Genomic DNA, 27,269 nt, shown 5'->3' with positions numbered 1-27,269 from the left:
GGTTTAAAAAGTCTCAGAAAAAGTACATTGTTCTCTTCCAGTACCTAGATTATACTCTTGATACTCTTGAATAAATGTAAAAACAAAACCAAAAACATTTTGTTCCAGAACATTTTTCCTTAACTAAAAATTTGTTTGAAACTAGCATGCTCTTTCTCTAACAGATCAAAAATAATTACTTTATAAATTCAGCTTTTAATATATCAAGAAAGACAACACAACAACGTAAACATCATAGGGAGAACAACCTTGAATCTGGATGCAGAGGAAAAAATTGCTTCCTTAGTTGTGAGAAGTTTCTTTAGAAGCATCAGCTAGTTACAGTGGGGAAATCATTCAGCAGATTCCTGTCATCTTTCTGAGAGAGAGATTAAAATCCTTTCTGTTCAAATTCTGCATTTTTACATAAGGAGAATACTGGTAGCACTCTTTGAGGTGGTAACCAAAACTGCCTTGGGATACTTTCAGGGATTCTTCACAGTCTTGCTGTAGGGTCCCATCGTTCATGCAAATTAACAGCATTGTCGGTCACTGGAATTTTTCCAAAGGCCACCACGCCTTCACATGCAGACAGTCCCCAAATCCCTGTTCCTTGCTAATTTTGAGCAGGCTAAAACTACAGATTTTAAATTTCCGCACTCATTAGAACCAAGAAATTATTGAGTGTTAATAGCTTGTAACAGTAGTGATAATAATACATGGCTTTGTATTTTTTGAGTAATGATGTCTACTTACAGCTTAAGATAATAATTCTGTAAATTTGCTGCTTGCTTGGTCATTTGATACCTTTGCTTAATTAGAATGGCAAATACTAAAAACATCACTCTGGTATGATGTAGATGTACTTCAATAGGCCTTTTACTCTCATACTTTTGCACTCAGAAACACCATTTTCTCTTTCTCACACCACTTTGTATACTTTAAACACCTACATCTTACTTCAACAACCAGCAGTATACTGAATGCAGTCCATTAGTAGGCCAAACAGAGGCAATGCTAGCTCTTTACCATTTCTTTTTTATATCAACAGCAAAATAAAGCAGATGGTCCTCTACCGTACTCACATTTTCAGGTATACTAGGAAGCTCTCTGATGTCAGGCACGGTAAAGTAAGAGTGCTACAAAAGAAGAGCAAATAGTGATTATTTTCATATTGTCAAAAGCATTCTTAACTTGTTGCTTCATATTAGCAGTTACTTGACTAAGTAATAAGGACAGAACATTTGTTACCAACTACCAAGATGACCTGTTTGTCCTAGATTTCAAAAACTGAAATCTCAGATCCCAAATGCAACATGAAATGTAAACTGATAGGAAGTATCAAATACTCCTGAAAAGAGAGATTGCATTGCTTTGTTCTGCAGACATATGGACATGGACAGACTTCCACAATGCATGACACACACTAAGAAATATCCAAGGCAGTCTATAACTCAATCTAGCTTTCCACAGCCTACTGAAAGCTGCACGATGAACCAGGAAACAACAGCAAGGAGGTCCTTTTCTGACATTTTAGTGAGTTTCATTGAAGACAGCAGGGCAGTTACGGAAATTTCTGAGAAATATATCCTAAGTTTTTATGACTATTTGTAAAATTATCACTGAAGTTCCCGGTGACTTCTGTCTTCCTTAAAGAATTTGATAACTACTGATCCCCCAAGTTTCACAGTCCATTATATTGTTGATTTTCTTTTATTTTAATTGACTGGATTCCAAGAGCACAGCTTTATTCCAGTTCCCATTCAGATAACACATAACTTGCATGATTCTTTGTTACAGCACTGGGAAAGGAAAACAGCATACAACTAAGTTGTTTTTGTAAATTAATGTTAATACAATTTACAGTATATTCACAATTTTATGATCTTAGGACTTTTTATTATTTGCTGAAGCTTTATGGGGTTTTATATCCTTGGCACAGTTCCACAGTTGGCTCAGTATTCTTGTATACACCCCATACGTTTCAGAGCTTCATGAACAGTCTGAAATAGCATGTGGGCGTAACAGCTATGCTGAACACTGACAATGAATTTCTATAAACACAACTTTTGCTTTTTGAGACATCACTGTTTTACTTTGATTAGAGAGATGCAACAAAGGGACACAGCAACGTACCACATACAGGAGCCTCACTCCAATCCCAAAACAGGCTTGCAATAGCCAAAATGAAACGCATAAAGATACCCTAGCAAGAAGTCCTTTGGCTGATTCTTGATGTATTTTCTTGCTTCACTGCCCATGAAATGTCTGAGGCAAGGGGAAAATAGCAGCATTCCTTGAAACCACTGGTATGAAAAAAAACTGAAATATCCCAAATGATCGCTGGCTTTCAAGACAGCTCTTCCTTTGGTCAAAGAGAAATGCTGTTCGTAAAACAGCTAGCCTCAAAAGGACTGGGGCACTCCTACTGCCAGCTGGTGACCCAGTAAGGCCAACAACTGTTACCTGTCGATGGACATCACAGAGTGAAGCGATGAGAGTAAGCTGGTCATTGCCAAAAGATACATTAGAAGGAGTAAAGGCAAAGAGAGTGGGAGAAGAAAGCTGGCTGCACATCACTAGTTTCCATGTGAGCTCCAAATGCCTAATCAGCAACTGCAGCAACGTGCATCTTCAGTATTTTTCCACTACAGCCTTGCACACAAGGTGGTTCTACAAAAATTAATTCCAATACAGACAACCCAAAAGACTTAACTTCAAAACTTCAATAAAATCCCACATCTTTCATTCGTCTTTGATTAGGTTTCTTACAAAATATAAATATGAAATAAAACCTTATTTGTATGAGACTTTTTCCCAGAGGGATGAGGAGAAGGAATTAGAAAACACGATTAACAGCTGACATTCTGAACACTGTTACAACAGTACATAACTGCTTTCCAGTCTTGCCCCTTGCACATTTGCATGGTCTGAGAGCTCTGCAGAAGTGTGGACAATAAATGTCACACTGCTGCTCTGTGACCTCTAGCAGGTCACAAATGATATGGTGAGACATTTCCATGGGGAGCACACACAATCCTCCTCCAATCAAAGAACGGCATTTCAAAGACATGTGAGGTTAAGGAAAGGGAAACAGAGGGCCCCAGATGTGAAAAGGGGAAATTCACAGCTCTGAGTCCTCATAGGAAAACAACATCTGCATGCCAAGTTCCAGAAAGAAGAACTGCTTTGGACATTTCTCTATTATGGTAAGCAGTGAAAATTAAAGACCTTCGTTTACATCCTATTTTACTCTTCACTTACCAATCCAAGCTGAACAGGAGTTTTCGGCTCAGGGATGTTAAGTTTATGAAGTGTTTCCAGAAGCTCACTCCTTTGATTATCCTGAAATAAGGAAAAAACAAAACAAGAAAACAAAGGAAAACGAAGTACACATTACTACAACAAACTAACTGCAAAATGGAAGGATAATATCAGTGATGTAGGGGGCTAGAGAACTGGTAGGTGTTAGAATGCCTTGATATATCAGACTGTGAACAGTAATAAATGTAGTTTCCTCTGATGTCTGACTTTATAACATATTTTAACATTATTTTTTCCCCATACACATATTTTCACATATTTCTGCAAACTGCTAAGTCACCAATCTATCTACATAGTTACTCATCTTGTAGCAAGTCAGTTTTCACTGCAAGTTCTTTACAACAACTCATTAGCTTAGGCTAAAAAAAAAATACATTTAGACCCCATAGATGAAGATACAATCCTACATGATTGTACCTCAAACATCAGTGTTTCTGACAAATGCAAACTATAATCATTACCGCAAAATAAATCAAAGCAGCAAACTGAGATTATACTTGCAATGTTTTAAATACATGAAATTAGGCTAGGTATTACAATCGTGATTTCTCTGCATCATGAACTATCTCTTATAAAACTAGAAACAAATCTTAACAGCTTAGTTCATATCCTTAAATTATCTCAAAATCGATTTTTACACTGTTTTGCTTTAAAAGCAAAAACAGCATCTGAAGGAGCTAGGCCAGATTATGCTACACAGGTCTGCATTGTGAATCAATAAGCTCAGTTCTACCCTTACTTTACACGACAAAGCTTGCTAAGAAACTGCTCTGCCCAAGGTGCATGAAGCACCACAATCTGGGAATGAGGTGAATCCAGCCCAGGTCATCACAGAGTTTGTGCAGTGCGAGTGACTTCAGGGAAATCATTATCTTGCACTGGATCCATAGTCACGTTCTTCAATGTAATATTGTCTCAAAAATAATCTAAAAGTTGATTTATTTTTCATAGGTGGCTGACAAACTTTCAGCCTAGCTGAATATGTACTTTGCTATTACTGCACAACAGAGATTCATAAATTCACATGGCCATGTCTGATACGAGCATCTCTTAAAACAGCTTGCTTTCAGTCTCTCTCCCACATTTGATATTGGGGCAGGGAAGAGAAGGGTTAGTACTTTAGAATAATACCTGTCCTTTTGCTGAATAATCTGCCAAGACATTGAGCAGCTTATAAAAGACTTCAAACCATGGTAGGTAACTAAAAAAAAACACACACAAAAAAAAAAAACAAGGAAGAAAAAGCATACATTTAACTTGTTAAACTTCAGTTAATAAATCCAAGATTGTTGGCTATATATACTTGCATCCTCAACAACAGTCTTCACTGGGCACACTTTATAAATATCTGTTAGGAAAGTCACACTGGACTTTCAAGTGAAGGACTTCATGTGAAGGAGAGCACTGCCAGAAGCCTGAAGCATCCCTTTCCTTTGGCAATTGAGCTTCAATAATTATTCCTTCCCAGAGTTTCCAGCCACTCACAGGCACCCAGCTTAAAACAGAGTACAGGCTGTAAATAAGCTTTGATGGCAGGCCAGTCAGTGCAGGAAGTCCATAGGAATTTCTTCTCACACCGTGCGTAACATTCAGACTGTCACACAGACCCATCAAATCACTGTACACAAATTCATCTGTGCTCACGTGTGGTAGAACATTTTAAATCACAATCTTTACCCAAAAAGCACAGCTAGTAACTAGTTGTCAGTCCAGCTGCTGAACAGCTAGTAAACTCCATACAAACAGTTGTTTTGGTTTTCAATACCAATCCTACGGACTTCTTTATTTATTTTACTTACACTGCATAACCAGTACCTTGATTTTTTAAATAAAACATCATAACTACTAACCCTCATTCCGCATCCTGCATCACTGCATTCAGCACAGCTAACTACGGTCAAACAGAAGTCATTCTGCTAATACAAAAGCATTAAACTAAACAAACCCCCAGAAAATCCCATCTTTTCCATTTCCTTTACATCCCCGCTCAATAAAATAAGACAACTAAGATGTTATTTTTCACCACAGTTTGCTCTGGTCTGATTCTGGACCACATCTTCATGGCACAGTTCTTTATTTCAGCTCCCTTTTAAATCCCAGCAAGGAATTTCCCCTCAGCTGCAGCGAATAGGAAGGAAGGTTGACATGACGCACACACTGCCTCTTCTTTTAACCACAGATGCTTTCTGAAGCAAATGGATTCTATTTTGATAGACAAGATTTAAAGTTTCTATAAAATATGGCTACATCCTGACATCTATAAAGAATTGAGTGCCCCGTGGTTCCTAACTGTACAGCTTCCAGTAATAAATGAAGTGAGAAGCTATATATGAGACAGATAAAGTGAAGGGCACTCCATCATTAACATTTGTTTGAAGCCTGAAAATGCTACTGTAACATGTAAGTAGCTTATCAAAACACGCTGATAAGAAACTTAACTTTTCATGCTATATGACAGTATTATCATTTAAATTAATATGCTTTAAGTATCTTTACAAACAGTGTATTAGAATAGAGCAGAAAGACAGACAATTACCACTTTAAACAGCATTTAAGTTTGGCATATATTGTAAACATTCAAGAAGGATTAGGCAGAAGATACATTTCTTTTTTTCTGTTTAGTTAAATAAACTTCAGTAGAGTTAAAAGCCATTACAAGAGTAACAAGAAATCCTCTCAAAACCTATCTGCTAAGTAGAGATTAAGAACCCAGGAAACAAATCCTTGCAAGCTATCAACCAGAGATAGTCTGAAGATGAAAAAAACAGAACACCAGGAAGACAGAAAGCTCCCACCAGAGTGAAAACCAAAACTTATTTCAGGAAGGCACATTTAAAGATCTGCTTAATTGCTCAGGAAATAAGTCAGTGTCTGAAGCAGACCTCAACACAGCACGACACACAGGGACGTGTATGCTCCAGGGAGATGCGAGACAACAACAGCAACAAGACACTCCCTCAGGAGAACTCCCAAAAGCTGCTGCTCCAGGTAAAAAGCTAACAAACAGAATTACAGGCAGCACTAAGCAGTTATGAAAAATATCGATGTACTTATGAAATATGTAAATATTTAGCATGGGTTCATATAACACATAGGATAAAAAATGCAAAAAGAAATCACTTATGAATTCCGTAATGCTTCCATAAAGTGACTTCAGCCAAGTTTGACATAATGAATACGTCACATAATTAATCACTTTAAGCTCTACCATCTTACCCTACCAGAATATCCACGTATTTACCCTCCTATCTATTACAAATGAACTGGGTGGCAATTTATTAGCACTGCAAGAGGTTACACTACAGGAATCTGTGGGAGTTCCTTCTACTTTTAAAGAGCCAAAGAGATGCATAAGCAGCTTTAGAATTCAACTCAACATATTCTAAATGTTTAAAATCTAGAGACATGCAGGTATTCAGACAACTGAATATCTTTCACAGATCAAGAAACAGTTATCTGAAGCTCTTCCTAGATATTTTCCATGAAGAAGGAAGGTGTGGGTTACATCTTAATGGAGCAGCTCCATGCTGCCTCTGAGCAGCCCCTGCCAAAGAGACAGAGCTGAACTCAGAGTCTTTCTGTGCCACATGCAGCTGAAGTAGCACAACTGGTAGCACTGCTGAAGATTTATGGCTTATGACTTGCTCATATTTAATTTGTAACCAAACACTTCCCCTTCCTCTTAGCTACCTTAGAAGTTTTGATTAACTCTTGTTTTCACAGGTCAGAGGTTAAACAAAGGAAGGGAAGAGCTCTGCAGTGAAATTGCCCAGAGCACCACAGCATGCAAGCACACGCACATGCGTGCACACACACACACACACACACACACACACGGCTGTCCGAGCAACACCAAGGAGGCAGAGGACGGACATTATTCACTGAAGTTGAAGTTCAAAGACTCCAAGAAGTGTAAGCGGAATGTGGCTGCAGAGTGAGCAAAAAAAGGGCAATCTGAAATTTACTTACAAGTTTTACACGTTTGATTTCCTCACAAGTGTGTGTGTGTATGTGTGTGTGTGTAACACATCTGCCACACATCACTGCAGTGAGTTCCAGGCTGACCCAGGCAGGCTGTGGGGTCGGCTCTGCCCTCCTGCGATGCCGCTCGCTGCTGGAGACAGGCCAGTGTGACGGGAAACAAACACGGGCACAGGAAAGCTGCTTATTATGCTACATAAGGTCTGCACAAACTCCACTGCACAAGTTGCACAGTACCTTATTCAGAAACTTGCATGTCATCACCTTTTTAGTATGCTCCTTGAAAGCACAAAACATCATTAGTTACATGTGTCATAGCAATTAGGGACAGTCAAAACGTTAAGACAACAGTGCTGCGCTGCAGCTTGTAAACACAAATGTTTTCAGAATGTAGACTTTAAAGAAAACTGGTGCAAAACCAACAACTGCTTGAGACAGCAGCAGAGATCTTTATTCCTTATGTACAGAATGAAACAAATGAGCGCAGTGACAGACCGCAGCAGCTGTGTGGCTGCTGGAGCTGCAGGGAAGAGGCTCTCGGGGTGCACGAAGCAGCAGAGCCCCTCGTGCCCCTCGGACACAGAGGGGCCCAGCCTGCACCCCACGAGTTACACGGAACAGAAAATGTCATCACCCAGCGTGAGCTGCTGCACAGATGAAAATGCTGTACCGCAGTCAACTGAGCTTTGAATTTCTCAACATATCCATCCACTTGTGTGTTTTAACGTTTGAAAGGAAAAAGCTACAACAGCAGCACATGCGAGGTCGCATTTCTGACCTCCAGAAAGGGCAGCAGCCAGAAGAGCAGAACACTGAGCCCTCCTCCCTGAAACGAAGGAGCTGCCCTGGTTGGTGCACGCACACACAGCCACACGCGGCCTTTGCACAGCGGGAAGTCAGGGGGCTGAGCAGAGCTTCCTTCCACGGTGGTTTTATGACTGCCAACAGCAATGAAACTGGGTGGAAAACTGCATTTCTAGGATCTTCTTCCTACTTTTATTATACACTTGATACAAATGCTTAAAAAACAAACAAGAATTACTAACATTGTTTGTAATCTTTTTTTTTCTGAACTGAAAAGAAACACTTCTTCCCATTGAATCACACAGCTCAACATCAATAGAAGCTAACGTCATATCCATAGGTACTATTTGATCTGCACAAGTAGGAAAGGCCTCAAGAGAGTATTGAAAAGAGCTGTCTGATTTTAATCTACTATTTGCCCAACCCTCTCTTCTGCTCTGTTTAACACAGACAACCCTGGAAATAAAATTTCAGCATGTACAACCACAATACTGCTCAACTTACAGAAAAAGTTATGTGAGAAAACACTGCAGACTTCACTGTGCTGCTCCTGTCCCCTATCTGCCATGGGTTCTGCAGTTTCGGGTTTTAAATGAAAGTAAATTTTCTCCTTTAAAAATACTTAAGAGACTGAAGAACTACGCTTCATAACGTCAGTGCTTGGGCTCTTACATAACACGCAGGGTACCCTGATCATAAGCTGTGGGGCTTCAAACTGCACAGATGCTCCAGCACTGCTGTCACATCTCCATCAGAATGCAGTGACTGCTTTCCAGTGAACACTCAAGCCATGAAAGCACAGAAAAGCAAGAAGACAGCTGCAATACAGTGGCTGCCTATGTGTAAAAACTAATTTAATTGAACAGAATTGGCCAACAAATAAATAAGAAAACAGTGTAACTCTAGGAATAGCAAAGGAAAAATCTCCAAGTAAGTTCTCTACACGTGTATGAAATTATTCCTTTATCAAGCTCATTTCCTCTGGAAAAGAAAAAAACAAAACAAAAAAACAGCTGTTTCTTACTCAGTTACAAAGCATTACTAATGAATAGAGGTTCTGATAATAAATATGCTTTCTTCAAAATGTGAAAATTTCACCATGATCGCTTCTTTGGATACTTTTTGAGTGTTCAGGACAATGCAGGAGAACTGGAGGCCATGGCATACACCATCTAAATCACCACAGCTATCTCACCAATAGTGGCACATCCAAGGTTGAGTGCAGAGAGGCTGTCCATGTGGCCAACGTGTGTTTTAACTTTTAAAAATGATTTACAAGTATTTGCTAATTAATATATCAAATTCCTCAATCTGATTTTTAACATTCTATTTTACTGGCGTGCTGACAGCAGTGAAACACAAAGTGAATGCTCTTAGAAAGGTACCTGCAGTGCCCCTGGATTCCCTTCTCATGTGATTTACCAATCACTGCAAGATTTAAGCAAATTTCTTGAATTTTATAACAGGATAATTCGTGTTCAGCTTATTTCAGAATTATCTTCAAGCTCTGTTCTGTTATCAGGAACTTTCTGCTTTCACTCTGGTGGGTCACCTCCCTTAAAAAAAAACAACAAGGATTTTAACTTCTAACATATAAGTTATTCACAGCACTGGGAAACCTTGCTAAGTGAGATTTCTCTAGTCAGTCCAAATGGAGAAAAGAGAAAGGATTTCCTTTAAAAGACAGAACCTAGGGTCTGCTGAAACGAAATGTAAAACTCTAAGTGGATTTTGGAGAGTACATACATCCCTAAAGCCTCAGGCACAAGCTCAAGACAGCAGAGAAGAACCAAAAGTGCCATTTGATCAGCTTTACAACAAAGCAGCACTACTAGACAAGCCTCTCACAGCTTTTATGGAGTGGGAAAGCTGCAGTTTTTACTGTACCCAGCTAATCTAAGCATGTCTGACCAGGCAGAGCTCCACTCTCAGATTTAGCATCAAGCACACTCACTTAAAAATGAGTAGAACAAGTTTTTTAGTGGATGTAAAACAAAATAGCAAGCCTCAAACTCCCTAACGCAACAAAAGGTCTCTTGTCCCTTTCCAGAAGTTGGAGTAAATCTTTGTGGGTTTGGTAGTGATGCTTTGTTGGTTTTTTAGCTTAATTCTGAGAATGTAGCTTCTCAAGAATGCAAGTTCAAGAGCAAAGTTGTAATGCAACACAAAATAAAGGTATATAAAGAAAACAATTTTGTTTGCATCTACAAGGCAAAAAGTGACAATAAAATCTTTATACTCTTATTAAAAGACATAGCCAAACAACATGCCATAAAGCACACTTGGTGAGAAGATGGATATAGCGAAGTGTTTGACAGATAATATGTGAGATTTATCAAGTGCAACTAGACAGTCTTGGAATTAAAAAGTCACTAACAATTACATTCCACCCAGTGCCAACAGGAATGCACTAAATAATGTTTTCTTTGGCCAGCATTAATAAGGAGAGGGCAGAGAATAGCCTTAAACTTAGAAAAGTTAAGGATACTACTTGCATTATGCTTCTCAGACAAAAAAAAAAAAAGGTTTGGCACACAGGGCTTGATTTTAAAAAGACAGGATGTGTTAGGAAGTATGAGAGCCTGAAGATCACTGCTGAAGTGACAATACAGAGAAAGGATTCCAAAGGCTTAACTTGTCAAGGAACCTCTTCTCAAACCACGTTTAAAAGTACACATGAAAGTGCTGGAAGAGAGAATGCTAGATGTGGCAGACAATCAGAGATCCCACTTGGTTTGAGACATCTGGCATCAGTTGAAATCCATCACATTTCATTTGGGGATCAAAGAGTAGTGTTAAGTCTATCACAGGTTGAAACAGCAGATCCTGAACACCCTTTTTATCCCGGCACAAATTAACCCTTCTTCCTTGACCAGAAAACAGCTCCTTTTCATTAAAGACGCCAGTCATATACACCTATTGGCCTATGTACTTCAGGACTGAATTTGATCTAAAATTTCAGTAGAATTATGAACTTTTTATTAGAAAACAGAAGTGCCCCCTTGAGTAAAATGCCCAGCATGTTACAGCACACTACTGCTTCCTCACAGCGAGCAAACTGATGAGTTTGTACCACGAGATGCAAAAAGCAAGTCAGAGCCTGATTTGTGATTGCAGGCTGTCGACGACCACAGTGCCAAATCTGATTCAGGATTCCCAATGAGCATTTAGACACATTTGGCTATTGGACAAATAAGCACATTAAATGTGATAGTGCTTGACCCTCTGCTTGCAGAAATACCACGGGTGACCCTGAGCAACAGCCTTGCCATAACTGTGACACAACTTAGCAGAAAACGCTCCGGTCCTTTAGCTGGCTGAAGTGCCCCGTTTTTATTTACGGGACATCCTGCAATCAGTTTAAACAAATGATTAAGTAGGAGATTGCTCGCTATCGTTTTCCTCTCTGAACACTCAAGCTGCAGCACCAACATAAATGAATTTTAAATGCTGAGGTGATTTATGGTTAGGTAAATAACACAAGTATTGTGCAGGAGAGAAGGAAGATCTGTCCCTTATCAAGGATGTTGATAAATGAATGTGGTTGTAACTTAAGGACTCTATTTTGGATACACACACAATCCAGATACCACTGCTTCTACAAAGCCGTGCAAAGTCTTTCCTCCTACTATTTCAGTGTGGCTGAATCATGATTTCTATTGAAAAAATATGCAAAAAACAACTCATGCAGCTTTTCCCAGCAGTTTTACCTGTCAGAACAGCCCCTGCTTCTCCAGTTACTACCACATAACCTGAGGGCTCCTGCCAGACCTTGATTTTCAAAGGAGCAAGCTGCCACGTGATGTCTTTCGGGAAAGTCACATACATCTGTCAGCAAGTACAGGATGGTTTCACTAAGACACGTTCTCTAAACTATCCAACAGCAACAAAGAAATGCTCTGCCTGTGGAAGTCCTATCCACCTAGTACTTAACTACTTCCCCCCTACTTCTTTGGTGCCAGGGACCTAGGTCTGCTCAAGGGTGATGTGCTAATTCTTTCTGTGAAAGCACTAAAATGTAAGTTTCCAAACCAGTCAGCCAGGGCCAAAGGTAATAAAAAGTGACGTGATTTAATTACTTCTGTTACAGTTGTTCAGCAAGTAAAGGAGGTGTGACATGAAGCCCTAATTAAGTAAAATTGGTTTCTGGTCAGTAGGTAAGACCAGTGAACTATCTGGAGTAGAATGCAGTGTTCTTATCTCTATCTAATTCCACTGGTAACAATACATTAGCATTATTAGCACTTGACATTTTTGTTGTGATCCTTATCACTGATATTTTACAGAAGTGTTTTGACTTGCCATCAAGATTAAAGCTCTGGTAAAATCTTCAAAATAAACTTCCTTAGACACACCTTAATCATTCTCCAAATTGCCTAAAAGACAGATGCCTTGGATTGGTGATGTAGAGGGAAGAGGAGAAAGGAGCATTGCTCAGTTTTTTTGGTACGTGTTTGTTTTTAAGGATTTATTTATTTTGGCAACATTTCCCTTAAGCAAGGTGTGGAGGATGGAATGAAGAACGACAATATACGTGGAATAATTTTAAATGACATAAAATTTTAAGCTGTCTAACTTTCTTCTTCAACCCATGCATCAATTAAGCATCTTTTACCTGTCCATCCCTACTTGTAGCGCTTTCCTAAAACCATTTTGAGGATTCATCTCTCCCTCCTGCCACTTATTTTGCTTTTAACCTTCACCATTCAAAACAGGAATGCTTAGCTATAGTACAGCAGCGCTCCTAAGTCAGTGTACTTGGGCCCCCGACTGCATTTCCATGAGTGCAACATCCATGAATTCAGATCCTTAATTTTACTACTGCTATGATTAAAAGCAGCAGGCAGCAGACTGAGATGAAACAGGAACAAAGGACTTGTTGCAGAGGAGCAACTCTCAGATAAGAGCACTGCCTTAATTTATATAGCATCAGGAATGTACAGAATAATTCAAAGCCATGGTAAACTCAATCTAGGGCAACAAAACTATGCCTTTCCCTTGTCCCTGCACATCTCATTATAGGTTTTGGAGTCAGGACATGGACATTTCTATTAAAAAGAGAACAGTGTACTCCAGGTTTGGAAAGAGCTGCTGTTCTACACTGCTACATGGAGTAAGCACACAGTGCAAGCTGGAGCTCGGACTGCTGCACTTATGAAGCTGTACAAGTACAAGCAAGTTCATAGATTTTCTTAGGGATTACAAACACTCAAGAACAAATGTACAAAAAAAACCAAAAAAGACCCCACACAGGACTAAGTATGTTTAGCATGACTGCGGTCACAGAAAGATTTCTCTTCTGAGCAGAACTGGAAGAGTTGTCAAAAAGCAGAGACATGGAAATAGCTCATTCTGGAAGGCATTAATCCATTTCTGTAGATTTGAGAGCTTAGGAAATATTAACCCTTCATAACACCATAGGATGGCAGCTCCCCCAAGCTGCTGCCACATGCCTTACAGCAATTCCACACTTGAGGCCCTTTCCATCCCTCCCCATCTCCATGATCCCTGCTCCCACAGTGCAATCCAGGAGCTGTGTGCAGGGCGGCCCACGCTGGGAGCACTTCTCTTCCAGCTCAGGATAACAGAAGGAGCAGGCATTGAACATTAAGTGTTCAAGTAAAATGCACATGTTCGAACTTCAGAACTACTATGCTTTTTTTCTCAGCAACTCTGTTGCAATAGCACTTCAGATCAAACTTCCCTTGGCAAAGTACAGCAGCGATCCACTGGTGCAGGTTCTAGAGTGAGACTTGGAAGCATTTTACCATTACGCTCCTCATAATTCAAACTCTGTTTTGCGTCTGCCTTTATAGGCTATTGTTGGCCAGATGGAAAATATTAAGGAAAAAGGATTGCAACTAAATCATTCGGCTGTAGTCTGCTGCCAAAAGGCCCCAGGCTAACTACAAGCAGATTTGCAAGCAGGCTCTGCTCCGTTACAATCTGAGATCTGGCACATCCTTTGCCCTGACTAACAGCAGGAGGGCACAGGGCCAGCTGAGAGCAGCTACTGTGCCAAACAGACTGTGCAGGTCTTGCTGCTTGAATGCTTCCACAGAAAAGGAGAATCGATGGGACTCTTTTGTAAACAACTCCCTGTACTTTCTGGCTGCTACTAACTTCAGAAGTGGTATAAATTTATCCCCCTACAAAATAAATGCGAATACACAGCTTAGGCTTATTACCAAATCAAGACAGAAATAAACAGCAGTGTTAAAGCACAACATCTAAGCTTTCTACTACAATAATTATGCATATATACACATATATAATGAAAAACATTTTTTCCTCAAACAAACATTAAGAATATTAAAGCATGCTTGAAGAGAAGCCAAATAATGTGTTCTTATTAATATTCTTTGCAACCTCTTATTTACAAGAAGGTAATGAAGTTCAATGATTGGAAAATTTACTCTTAATGCTTATTTTTAAGACACGTATTTCCCAGGGCACTTCTTTTGTTTAGTTTATGCATTCAGTTATCAATCAGCAGGTCTGGCTTATCTGGGATGTTAGTGAAAAAAAAAAAAAAAGGATATTTTCCTAATACTAACCAACTGTCTTAGGTGTTCAACATTTTATTCCAGATGCTCCTTCTTTCAGTAGTATCTGCCCCAACTGGAGCAGATCAGGTATGACTCTCCACAAGGGACAGGGGTGTGTGTGTATCAAGGAAGCAGACTGATTGGAGTTCATATTTCATTGTAAGTAATTTAAAAGAATTTTTTTTGCAGTAAAGATCAAACCTCGAACTTGATGGATACAAATCATAGCTGTTTCCAGTGAGGGAAACTTCTGTTTCAGACACCATCATCATCCACACACACGCCTTAAGCATCCGCAGAAGGACTTCACACCCCTGTTTCAATCACGAGGCATGTGTCATCACTGAACAGCAGAGGAACGAGGGTGTGCACGGCAAGGCAAGAGGCTCCAAAAAGGGAAATGGACATCTCAATTCATTGAGACGTAGTACAACCAGAGTCCTTCCTTTACCTAGAAAGGCCTCGAGCTCTTTCAGAACATTTGTCATTACAGAAATCCAGAGTTCAGCACTTACAGAATTCTGTCTTCTCCAATCTTTTTCTTGGCATCATTTGTATCACACTCAACAGCACCACACAACTGGCCATTGCTACTAGAGGATTCAATGAAAATCAGTAATACTGAAATGTACACAGAAATTAAAACAAAAAGAGTGGAAATGCGTGGAAGAAGAAATCATGTTTTCAGGTGGATTTCTTTTGCCACTATGAAGAATTACATAACCTGAATTTAACACAGCAAACTGCCATATACTTAGAACAGTGAAACCCAGTAACACAAGACTGTAACTCCAGGCCTAACCATTTCTGGCAAGACATACATGGAGCCTGCCACTTTTGTCTGTGATAATGAGGTGTGTGGATTAGCAAGGTTCTACTGTATTTAAGTTTCAACAAAAATATTTAAACCAATTCAACCATACTTTAAAATTTCAAGCTCAGCTAGCAAAGCTTTTAACAGATCTACCAACACCATAATGAAAACTCCAAAGCTTTTCACTGAGTGTCACTCTATAAATTCCCTGTTGACTTGTTATTAACCAAGCACATCTAGTTGAAAATAAAAAAACTATTATTTAAGACTTCAGTGGAATTGAATCCTTTCAGTGTTGGTCTTAAAACTCAGAACTCAACAACAAAATCCATTTCTACAGCTCTTACTGTGATGGTGCACACAACTTCAAGGAAAAGAAATGAGGAAATACTGCACACACTTTACACATTAATAAAAACAAAAACAGAATCCACATGAAGAACCACCAGAATTCCCTAAGACTTCTTTGGTCTGTGACACCACTCTTTAGAAATGCTCATAGACAAAACTGTTTCTATGTGGCTGATGTATATTTGCACACTCACTGAGAAGCTGCCACATTCTAATGGAATACCACATCATATTAATTCTGAATGAGTATTAATAATGACAACAGTAAGAGGACCAAGAAAACAGACAACCTATTATAAACTCCTATTGAAGATCTTTAGCAATGGGACAAAAAAAAAGCATTATTAAATGCTTTTCTTGGTTTAAGACTATTTTAGTAAGTGTATTTTATTCAGCATTGCAGGTATTATCATTCTAGAAAGCTAATATAACTCCAGAGACACTTCAAAAGATTATTTAAAAGATACAAGAACGAGAAAAGATATTAAGGCAACCATACAGGCTGCCATCCAGACCTGAGAAGCAGACTGTGATACAGCAGGGATGAAAATGAAAGATGGCTAACAAGCAGATAAAATAAAAAAACGTTATTCCTCTTTTCTTGCAACATTTTAAAACAGCTCATCTCTATCTTTTAAGATTGGTAAGGAAAATGAGGAAAAACTACAGGAAGTTTAGAAAACTATACTGAAAAGCGTATCAGAAAAGAAACACAAAGCAGATAGCTGAATTTAATTGATGTCAAGCTCTCTTTCTACTGGGTTCATCACATTTCCGTACATATTCTGACAAACAACTGAAAATAAAAGCCAGTGTTTGCTTAAGAAAATCAGAGGGGGTAAAAACCCTGAACTTTTAAGATGTAAACTGTTTTATAAACACGTCAAGTTAAAGCTAAATGTCTGCAACAACTGGAGACCCTCTGCAACCCCGCACACCACATTCATGGAATTCTCACATTTTCTAAGCCACTTTAGATCAATTTCCTCTCAAACACAGAAGAGGAAGTCTAACTGTTTTCCTACAGTTACAGCCTGTAATTTCTGTGGAAGAAGGTGGGACTTGAGCAACAAGTCTTGCTCTCCTTTTTCTCTGCAAGATCCATGCAATGGAACTGAGAAAGAACCTTCAACTGTTACACTGAATGGATGCGTTGAATTCACAGCCAAAAGGAAATAAATTAAAAGAAAAAATCCATGAAGAAGGCAGACAGAGGCTCAATAACAACATTTTTATTAGGTACAATTTTCTTGTACAGTTGAATCAGAGGGATCCAATTTCTCATGACTTATACATGTACTTTTTGTGGCCTCTGCCAATGTGTAATAGAATCAGTTTGCTATTTGCTTTCATCTCTGAAGCATTTTAAGAAGTACAGGGATTCCAGGGTCGATACAGAACAAAGACCAAGTAGAATGTCCAAAAAGTGTTTGGTAATGGCTGGGAATGATACAAAACCATGTTTTTGGAAGGCTTAGAAGTATTGTACAGTTAGATCTGGAAGCAAAACATTGATTTTCTGTATGATCATTTTATTTAATATATAACTACAGTAAATCTTATAAGACTGGAGTTTTCTCTGTCATTCAATTATATAGTGAGATAGTGACATTGCTTTCCATGTTCACACAGAAATCTAACAGCAAAACAGGAGGAAAGAAGTGAGGGTAAGTAAAATTTAAAAAATAGAAACAAACATCTCTCTGCTCTGGGGTTATCTACAGTCACTGCTTGCAGCCTGAGCTTCGTAATTAGAGCTTTGAAACTAGCAAAACAAGTACTTCCTCTGGTCTTAAACAGTTAACAACTGATGTCTGCAGTTGCACAGTATTTTTTCAGTAGATACACAGTAGTGTGATTGCTGAGGACTCTGACTTTTCCCCTAAAAAAGTTAAACATAGTTGACTAAACTAAACGATATTATATGAGTCACAAGAATTGCTGACTTGAGTCACTGATGGATACACAACTGATCCTGGCAGTCCCGGTGCCACGTTGCTCTCCATCCAAATCCCCCTCTGATCTTTCAATCCATTCCAAGACACTCAAAATACAGTCTGAGTTGTCCATATTTACCAATGGGAAGACAAGAGGAAAAACAGGCAAAGAAGTAACAGCAATCTACTCTTTGAAACCAATGCCTATGAAAACAAAGCTACGCAACAAATGCATGGCAGCAGAACAAGAACCCAAAGACAGTGCAGACCAAGGAGAGAGCCAGAAACTTATATCTCCAGTAGAAAAAGAGCTCTGCAAGAGGGAAGCAGTTTCCAGTTTCTTCCGTTATGCCACTCCTCCATCCCTAGAAAACAACTATTACTGGTTTAGGTAGCCCTGTCCTTGAGAGAAATGAAGTTGATTAATATTTGTATCATTCTTTGTCTTTAAAAATGAAAATGAAACTCCATGAAAGCTATTCCAACAGACATGTCAGTCCTATGAAGCGTGCCCTTTCACAGAATTAAGCCTTTAAGAAATACTTCCATCAAAGCTGTAGCATTTGGGCGTTTAAGCATTACAGTTTGTTCAAAGGGTATTGGGTCAACATCATCTTACCCTGCCGAAGAAAAACCATACCATAAAGTTTCATTGTAAGCCAGTTAAGTACTTCTAATCCTAGTTTACCAGCTATCTGCTCCGTGATTCTTTATGAAGATAACGCTTTTTGCAAACTTCTATTTTACTTCTAATTAAGCAAAATTTGTATTCCTGCATCCCTTTTGTACCTATTCCCATCATTAGGTATAGATAGCAGCAACATAACATACTCGTGAAGGTGCATTCTACTTCAAAAATATAATTGAAGCCAAAGGAGCAGTCACACAGAAGATCACATAAGGAATCACATCACGAAACCATCTCAGGATGCACAAAATCCACCTAAGTGGAAAAATGCATAAAGCAGCAAGTGGATAGGGCAGAGGACTTGTAAACTCAATGCTTTATAGCTGGGTAATCAAGTGTTTAAGTGCAAAACAGCCAGAAGAAAAGGACAACATTAAGCACAGTCAAAATTCTAAAAATCCAAGTGTCTTTTTTTTTTTCCCCCCTCAAGCATAAACTTCTGCAGCTTCTGCTCTGATCAGTGGAAGGAGAAAATTCTAGAAGACAACAGGACAGCTCTTTCGTAAAATAAATGAATAAATATTCAATTTCTTTCCCCAGGATAATTGAAAGAGATGTGGAAATAGAAGTAGCATAATAGATTTGGGATATTTTTTCTTTAGATTAGAAGGTATCACAACAGAAGTGTGTTACGTTTTGGAGGCACACACACAAACAGTGGTATACAGGCCCTTAAAGCTGTTTGTCCCCTATGCATCAATGCCCTGCCAGTTGGCAAGCCTGAGCCAGGAAGCTGTCAATTCCAATCAAGTTTAGGCGATGCAGTCCTATTAAAGAAGTCTTGCTGGTTAAGGGGCGTCCACTGTTTCCAAAGCATGGGAAGAAAAAAAAATGGGGGCTGGGGGGGAAGGGGGCTTGAAGGAAAAAAAGGGCTCTGCTTTCCTGCTTTCCTTAGATTTGAGCTGGCAACTTTCACTGACTAGAGTTTTCAAGGAGCTATGAATGAGCTTAACAAAGGAGTTCTGTGGCTAGTTTCTGGCTGAAATCCATGTCAACAGTTTTTAAGGTCACAGGTCACACTAACTAACATTTATTCCCAGCAGACCCTGCTCTAAACACAAGCTGTAAGTAGTACAAATTTGGAATTTTTCTGTAATCCCTTGAGATATTCCTGATCCTTCCACATGTTTCTGCTCAATTAAAAACAATTCTCACTTTGCACCACAAGAGAGGCCCCTGCTCAGAAATCTTATTCTATCCTAAGAATAAATGGACAAAGACCGCAATCAAAGGAAAGGAAAGGGGGGAGGAGAGGAACTCACAACAAATCACACCAAAAACCTCAAATAACTCCATACAGAATCACATTCAGTTAGTTACATTTTCTGCCATCTGCCACAAACTATTATAGATCCATTTCTTTTTATCTTGGAAAAAGAGTGGTGCAGAGCTTAGTTAGCTATTTTGGCTGAAAGGGATTTCCACACCAACGTTTCTGCATTTCACTTCAGAAGAATGATTTTCATTTTGGTACAAAAGCTGAATACCCACCAAAAACTTCAAATTGAAACCCGAGTTCCACATGGTTATAGCATCTTCTCACACCAGCAACTGGACGGTACGTGGGTGAACCAACAGAAAACTATGCAAAGTTTCATCTTATTTTTTAACTTTAACAGAACTTGAAGCAGTATGAAAGCCATAAGCTTAAGTTATTACTGCTCCTTCAAGCAATTAGAAAGAAATGCTGTATCTAACAGTTTAACAGATAAAGTAGAAATTCAACTAGTTAAAAAACAAACAACCCACACAGGGTTCCTATCACAGTTACATGAATGAGACGATTCTTGTTCACTCCAACTGCAACGGTTGACTTTAAGTACACAGAAGCCTCCGGGCCCATGGGGCAGCACAGGCTCTGCAGCAGCACGCACCTCCCCAGGGGTGTCAAAGCAGTAATTATTATCATCTCATTCATGTACCATGTGACTGTGTTCTCCTCACAGAATGTTTTATTATTATTGCTGCAGCCCTTTCTGATAGGAAGACAAAAGCCAGCACGACGGCAGGCAGCCTCCGAGGGAGAAGCATTTACCTAACGCCTTCCGAAGCTCTTCTATGTTATCTGAAGCAAAGAAACATTTCAAATTAAATACAGGATTACATTGACCAAAATCATATTTGTGTAGAAATGGCAATTAAAACAGCAACGTAATCATCTGCGTTCCACTGAGTTCAACTTCTGTGGAAGTAGAGAACGACAGTGGATGTTCTGCCTGGCTTTACCACTCAAGAATTAATAAACTATAATGCTTTAAAAGCTTAGTGACATCCCGGAAAATGTATTTAAATGCAATCAGTAAAGTACAAAAGAGCTCACAGATTTTGGTACTACACCATAGCAGTAATCCAGTCCGGATTAACCATTCAGTAGTGAGTGCTCTTACACAGCCTAGTGAAGTACTTCAAATGTGGAAAAACCAGTCTCAATATCATCGTTATTCTGTTCTGTAGAAGTGTTCAGGGAGGTTACTGATGTTGCTTTTTAAACACATTTTTATTTCAGAGTATTTTTCATTCAGTTTTCCATGTTACTGCTTTTATAGCAGTGTTTTACAGATTATATTTTATGTTCTGATTCTAAAGAGCCACCTGAAAAAATGAATAAAACTTATCTCTGTATCTTGAACAACTTTTCATGCATCAGCAGCTGTGTCCTCCCATTGAATTCTGGAAATATTTCAGATGACAAAAGGTAAAAAAAATCTTTTGAAAACTACAAAGTTGTCAGTTTCATAATATAAATATCCTGCAGTACCATGTAAAAAAAAATAAATAGTTTGAGTTATGAACATTTTATGTATTCTTAAAGCAGAATTTTTTCTTCCTTCAAAACTGCATGGAAAGACAGAGCTGTCAGGAGCCTGAGAGCCTACAGTGTATTAAGAAAAACTTGAGCTGCAATGAAAATGTATATATATATTTTTAATTAATACTTTCTCAGAAAAAAAATAAAGAAATTCCATTCTTCAGTGTCTCATGAGAATTGAAGGTTCATATGCTTATCAGCAGCTTCAGGGTTTTTTGATGCACTATCTTCACACATTTTCAGAACATTCAAAAATACTGTAAGCTACATACTTGGGAATGGTGTAAGTATTAAAACTAGCATGCCTGTAGTAAGTTCCTCTAGGAGGTTTTCACTCTGCCCACCCCAGCAGCAGATCATAACCAAAGGAGTTCCTCAATCTAATCTTCAAGAATCCAGACTGCAAAATAAAACACAGCACTACTTCTGGTACACTTACTGGCATTAATACCAATTGTTTTGCACACTTGTTTTTCCCACCAAAACAATGTACAAATCCATCAGTGGCTGTGCAGCTCAGAGTTGTAGGTACAGAAGTTACCTGAAGGGGCAAAGCCAGCTGAACACCAGCACCCACAACACAGCAAACAAACCAGCACCAGCTAGGGTTGCTAGAAATCTGAAGAGATCAAGCAGAGTATGGGACTTCTGTCTCTTTTCTTTTTAAATAGAACACTACAACTCTTCATTGAGTTCAGAACTGAGCGCGAGCAGTATGAACAGAAGCCCATTACAAACCCAAAGTTAGATTAAAGCAAACCTATACAAACAAATCAAAACAAAAACAAAACAAAACCCACAAAAACAAAAGTTTCATCATCTTTACGCATATCCACAGGGCTTTATTTGAGACAAAATCCTGAAGTCCTTAAAAGACATACTGCAAAGAAGAAAGTGCTTAGGTACTGAAATCTTCTTATGATATTAAAATCACCAAATTGTAACCCAGAATTTCACTGCTTCAACACCAGCTCTCAACATACAGTGCATTCATCATTTGGAAAGGAAAAATATTATAAAGCACATCTTAAAGTTTTCTAATGTATTGCATTGAAAAAGGCATGACAAAATACCAATTTAACCAGGAGCTTTTGATGTGTGGCGGATTGGTGGATGAGCTTCTGGGCTGTTTTAATTCACTTCACTTCTGAGAACCTCAAAAAACCCACCAGACCATCTGTGACAATTGTTCTGTGCTTCTGTCCGCCCTCTGCTGTCTGAAATGCAGAAAGTAATGCTCACACAGAGGGCCGTACAACTCAGTGATTCATGCAGACTTAGATCACTGCAGTTGTGTTTTTAGCTAGCAAAAGGGGGAAAAGAGGACAAGGGAATGCAAGAGAGTTGCTGGTTCTACATTAAAGGGAAAATCCAGAACAGCTGGACAAAAAAAGTGGTTTCTCAACTCACCAATCAGAGATTTCTGGAAATCTGTGTGACGATATCCACAGCAGGAACAAAAGAGATTACAGAAATATATAAATATTAGGAAAAATTATGTTGCCATTTCTCACAGCCATTAAGAAAGCTATCTTGCAAGCAGATTTCTCAACAGTACTGGTTAAAATAGCCTTAAAACTTCTACCATAAAACTAAATTGGCATTCTGCTGGCCACGGGAGCAACATCCATGCTGACAACACTGCTGCTATTGAGCTCCTAGAAGCGCCTTACTGTACTGTGCATGCACATGAAAACGTCTCTGGATCACTTCAAATCTGAAGGTCCCAGGCCCTGACTTATGGCATTCTGAGAAGTGTCACAGCTTTCAACTGTTTCCAGAAGTCTGCTGACATTTTTTCAAAGCACAGGCTGCATGAAAACAATTTCCTTTTTCTGTTCCTCTTCTATGATAAACCAAACATCAGCGATTTTCCACCTCCAAACCCTCTCACCATGTCCAGACACACAAAAACTTTCTCTGATAAACACATGAATATTATCTCTGATAACAAACAGCATCGCTTAAGTCTCATATTGTCACTGAGCACAGCAAGGAACACCCGGAGCGTGCAGCCACCCAGCTTTCCTGGAGTATCTACTGGAGACACAGCATGTACAGCTGTGTACAATACTGCTGCCAGCGATCTCCAATAAAGTACACTGAAGCAGTTTAATACTTATAACTCAAACAGTTCAGAAGAAAAAAAGCAATGTAGTCCAAAAGCATTAGAGCAGGTAGGGAAGCATCGAGTAGAGGAGCCAACAAAGTTTTCAAGATATGTGGTGAAGACCACACTGATCTGCTGGGCTTGGCATGAAGACTCCACAGGTTACACAACTGCTCGTAATAAGAAGGTCTGTCTAGATTTAGATGGTGCAGGTGCAAACTGAGTCAGTTTGTTGACCGAAAAAACAGGCTGCAGATCCACATGCGTTCCCACATTTTAAACAACCTATAATTTAATATAAACACACAAGGAAGCATTCTTTTCATCTTCACTTGTTTTTTCATAAAATTTTCATTTGCTTCAGCATATTCTGATGCACCATTTACAGCAGCAGCCTTTATGAATTAAATTAACTCTGTTACTAAAACTAAATTATTAGAATTGTATAATCCTAGTTATTTCTAATTTCATTCAGGAAGGACACCAAGAAGATTCACATTATCAATGGCTGCTGCAATTCTGGGAACAGAGAAAGTAAATCCATATAATGCTTATTTATATTCTTCATTATCTTCCAAAACTTACATTCATTTGCATTAATCACAATCTTTCATTTTCTCATTAGTTCACAGGAGAATGAGACAACAGGAATGAAGCTGAGTCCCAGTTCACCTACTGCTGTTCCTGCACTCATTCGGTTGCTTCTTTTACTTTTGAAGGGTTTATTTTTATTTTTTTTATTTTAGTTATGAGTTGAAGCAGAAGGCATTTAACTACAACATAACTCCTCCATTTCTTCTTGGCATTCACTCAACATAAGGGAGCTGACAGCAAAGAACTCTTATCCAGGAGAGATCAAGAATGGACTCGTACTACTCATTTAGACTCATTTCTTAAACTGTGTCTCCCTTTTAATTTATCATTAATCAAGAAAAGTTACTTTATATAACCAGACACTTCCCACATGAGAGTGGAACAGCTCCTTGTCTACATAGGGGAGTCAGGGAAATACCTCTCTGCCTTCAGTATCTGGTTCACACTGTTGGACTGCCATCACCATAACTGTTAATAGTTCAAAATATTACAGAAAAGATGGAATGAAAGAAACTACTGATGAAGCACCTGCCCCTCCTCCCACACAAGGAATTAGCAATTTTGGTAGACTTCACACTGGTTTTTCCAAATATTAAACTTTATCAATGAAGGTCTAGATAGCAGAACCCTGCTGCCACTGCAATGCTGAAGTACAGGACAGCGAACAGCTGATATTTTTACAAAGTCAAGTGCCAACACAACTTACACAAACATACGTTAAATCACACGCAACAATCAAAACCCATTTCATGACATTGCTGTATTGAACTCAGTGAAGGCAGAAACGTCCCTACACTTGACAGCTTCTCTTATATTTTGCAACACCATCCCCAAAATCCTCCACAGGTACATTCCATAACACACATGCAGAAGGGGCCATTCTGCCATGTGTGACATGCAGTACTCATCTGCCAAGGTCTCGTTCTTTCACTGGATTCCCCCACGTGAATCATAAGCACTCTGACAGAACTTCTGAGCCTGTTCTATGTGAAACACGTCATTCCCAACTTCCACTATTCATCTGTATGTGACGAACACTACAAAACCACCAAGAGGACAACATACAGCTCATACACACAAACTTTCTCAACGTGGACAGCATCAGCTCATTGGACATTTCCTCAGCTATCAGCAGATGCATTGCTAATAAAACGTGCATATACAAACATCCACAAACTGTCTTCACACAATCAGTTCTGACAGTGAAAGATAACATCTGCCATGTTGCAAAGTCATAACAAATTACTGCAAAGAAACATTGATTTTTTTCCCCTCCAAATTGTTAATTCAAGAACAGTGATTACAAATACAGTTATCTACAGAAGAACACAAAGATATCTTGCAGCACTTCTGCAAAAGAGCAGCAACTTTGAGGAGATAAGAAAATAATTTTGAACAGCTGGAAATTATAATTGCAGAGTAACAATGAAAAGACAAACATGGTTTCCCTGTCTGCCAAAAGCTAAACCACAGACTTACCTTAAGATACAGAAGCAGCTTTTGGCCCCAGAAGATAAACGACAGAACCCAAACCTCTGTTTGCTGTCAATGTCTGTAAGGACAAATGTAAAGTTCTGTCCAACTTGGCTAACTGCATGGCTGAAAGTAAAGAGAATAAAAAGGAGAAGCTTAACGTGGAGCTCACTTCATGTCAAATGTACCTAACCTAAGTAAATAAGCCCCACAACATTTCCTCTTTTATTGGAAGGCTGTGTTTTGGGGTTTCTTGTTGCTGTTCTTCATGCAAAAATTCTCCTCCCAGTTAACAGAGATTCAGTTATACTGTAGAGATGTAGTTTACTACTTAACAGAAATGCTGACTTTCAGTGGGGAAGCTGTGACTAATAGAATAGCAGACTTTTCATTCAGATTTTCAATTTGGTATCTCATAATGATATGAAATGAACACTTACTCCAGGTTGTCTTTTGAGAACTGAGTAATATGGTGTAACGTGAGTAATCTCAAAGATGATACTCAAAAATAGTATAGATGATGGTATATTTGAATAGGTCTATATATAGATGGTACACAAATAATACAAAAAGGAAGATGGCTCACCTTTAAGATGACAAGGCTCACAGGGGACTCCACGCAGGAGGGATCTCCAAGAAGAGATCCTTCCCTGGTGGTGGTCAGCCCTTAAATGGGGTTTGAGAGAGGTGCAGCCAGGCTCCACCCCTTCCAATCACACAGGTGTATCACCTCCACCTGTGCCCCGTGGCTGACTGGGTGCTCACCTCAGGTGACCAATCAATGGTTCAGGCCGTGATTCAGCAGTTCCCATACATATGGATAGGATTTACATGTGCATCTTTACAACTCAGTAACAACAACAACAAAAAATCTGTTACAGTAACGAGCCCTAAATACAAGCAAATATCTAGAGAAAATAAAGAAAAATAGACTTCCATACAGAAAAGTTGGACCCACCCAGCACTAAGTGCTCCATGCCCACAGAAGAACAAAAAGACACTTAATGGCATTTCAGTACCCTGAGAATTAGACAGTGTAAGTACTAATATCCGACAGAATTCTAACTGTCAACAGAACAGCCATTTCCAGAAACCATACTGAGCTGGTAGGGTGTACCAAAAAATCCCTTACTGGCGTTAAGTTTTATCTGTAAAGCTTGGATGTAATGTTACTATGGTGATTTTACTATGGCACTTTAGAAGGGGATTATATGCTTAATTTTAACAAGGCTAAGAGGAGAGCGTGCACAAGAACAGTGTTCTAGCTGACAATTAAAATTATGGAACTGGAGGGCAGGGAGAAGCTTGCTTATCATGCCATTGCAACAAGTTGGTAAGTTCCTTCCCAGAAAATCTAAAAATTTTTGCATTTGTGTAATCCACAGAAATTAAACATGCCTAAAAGGCCTTGCTCAACTTTCAGGTGGTAGTTCTTCGTAGTGTAAAACAACCTATTTGCTATCCTGGTTAACGATGTCTTTCCTTACGCTCACCCCAACCCAAGTATTTTTGCAAGACCCTGTCTTGCATCATCTCACACTATTTCTGGCTCTGAGTTGGTGAAAGGAGAAGCAGTCTGTTCCTTAGTGACTAATCAGGTATGATCATTTCCATCAGCACCTCTTCATTTGTACCGATTGTTTTTTCTGGAGGAGATGAAGATGTGTCCTACACAAAGTACTATTCCAACAGATAATTCCAACCCACGTTCCTAAGGTAGCTGAACAATGACCTGGTATCTCCACTATTACATTAAGAATTTTTTTAAATCTCAACATAACAGAGAAATTCCAGTTTCAAAATTGTCACAGCTTGAAAGAAGGACACCTACATAACTGGAAACAGTACTTAAATATT

At 39.0% G+C, this 27,269-nt stretch overlaps 1 protein-coding gene across 7 annotated transcripts in view; it reads right to left on the bottom strand.

Annotated features, from left to right (window-relative positions):
• The window catches only part of DENND1A (DENN domain containing 1A), a 163,701-nt gene that overhangs the window by 96,409 nt on the left and 40,023 nt on the right, over positions 1–27,269 (bottom strand). For all 7 annotated transcript variants that reach the window (XM_065737268.1, XM_065737263.1, XM_065737264.1 and 4 more), the window contains exons 5-8: positions 25,419–25,538; positions 4,435–4,504; positions 3,244–3,324; positions 1,065–1,118 (exon numbers count right to left, since the gene is read on the bottom strand). In XM_065737268.1, coding sequence (XP_065593340.1) covers positions 1,065–1,118; positions 3,244–3,324; positions 4,435–4,504; positions 25,419–25,538 — 325 coding nt within the window. The remainder of the gene's footprint in view (positions 1–1,064; positions 1,119–3,243; positions 3,325–4,434; positions 4,505–25,418; positions 25,539–27,269) is intronic.

The sequence above is a fragment of the Cyrtonyx montezumae genome, unplaced genomic scaffold (genome assembly GCF_038088225.1).
Source record: "Cyrtonyx montezumae isolate F1298 unplaced genomic scaffold, pur_monq_1.0 scaffold_20, whole genome shotgun sequence".
Lineage (NCBI taxonomy): Eukaryota > Metazoa > Chordata > Aves > Galliformes > Odontophoridae > Cyrtonyx > Cyrtonyx montezumae.
This window is presented reverse-complemented; position numbering and strand designations above follow the sequence as displayed.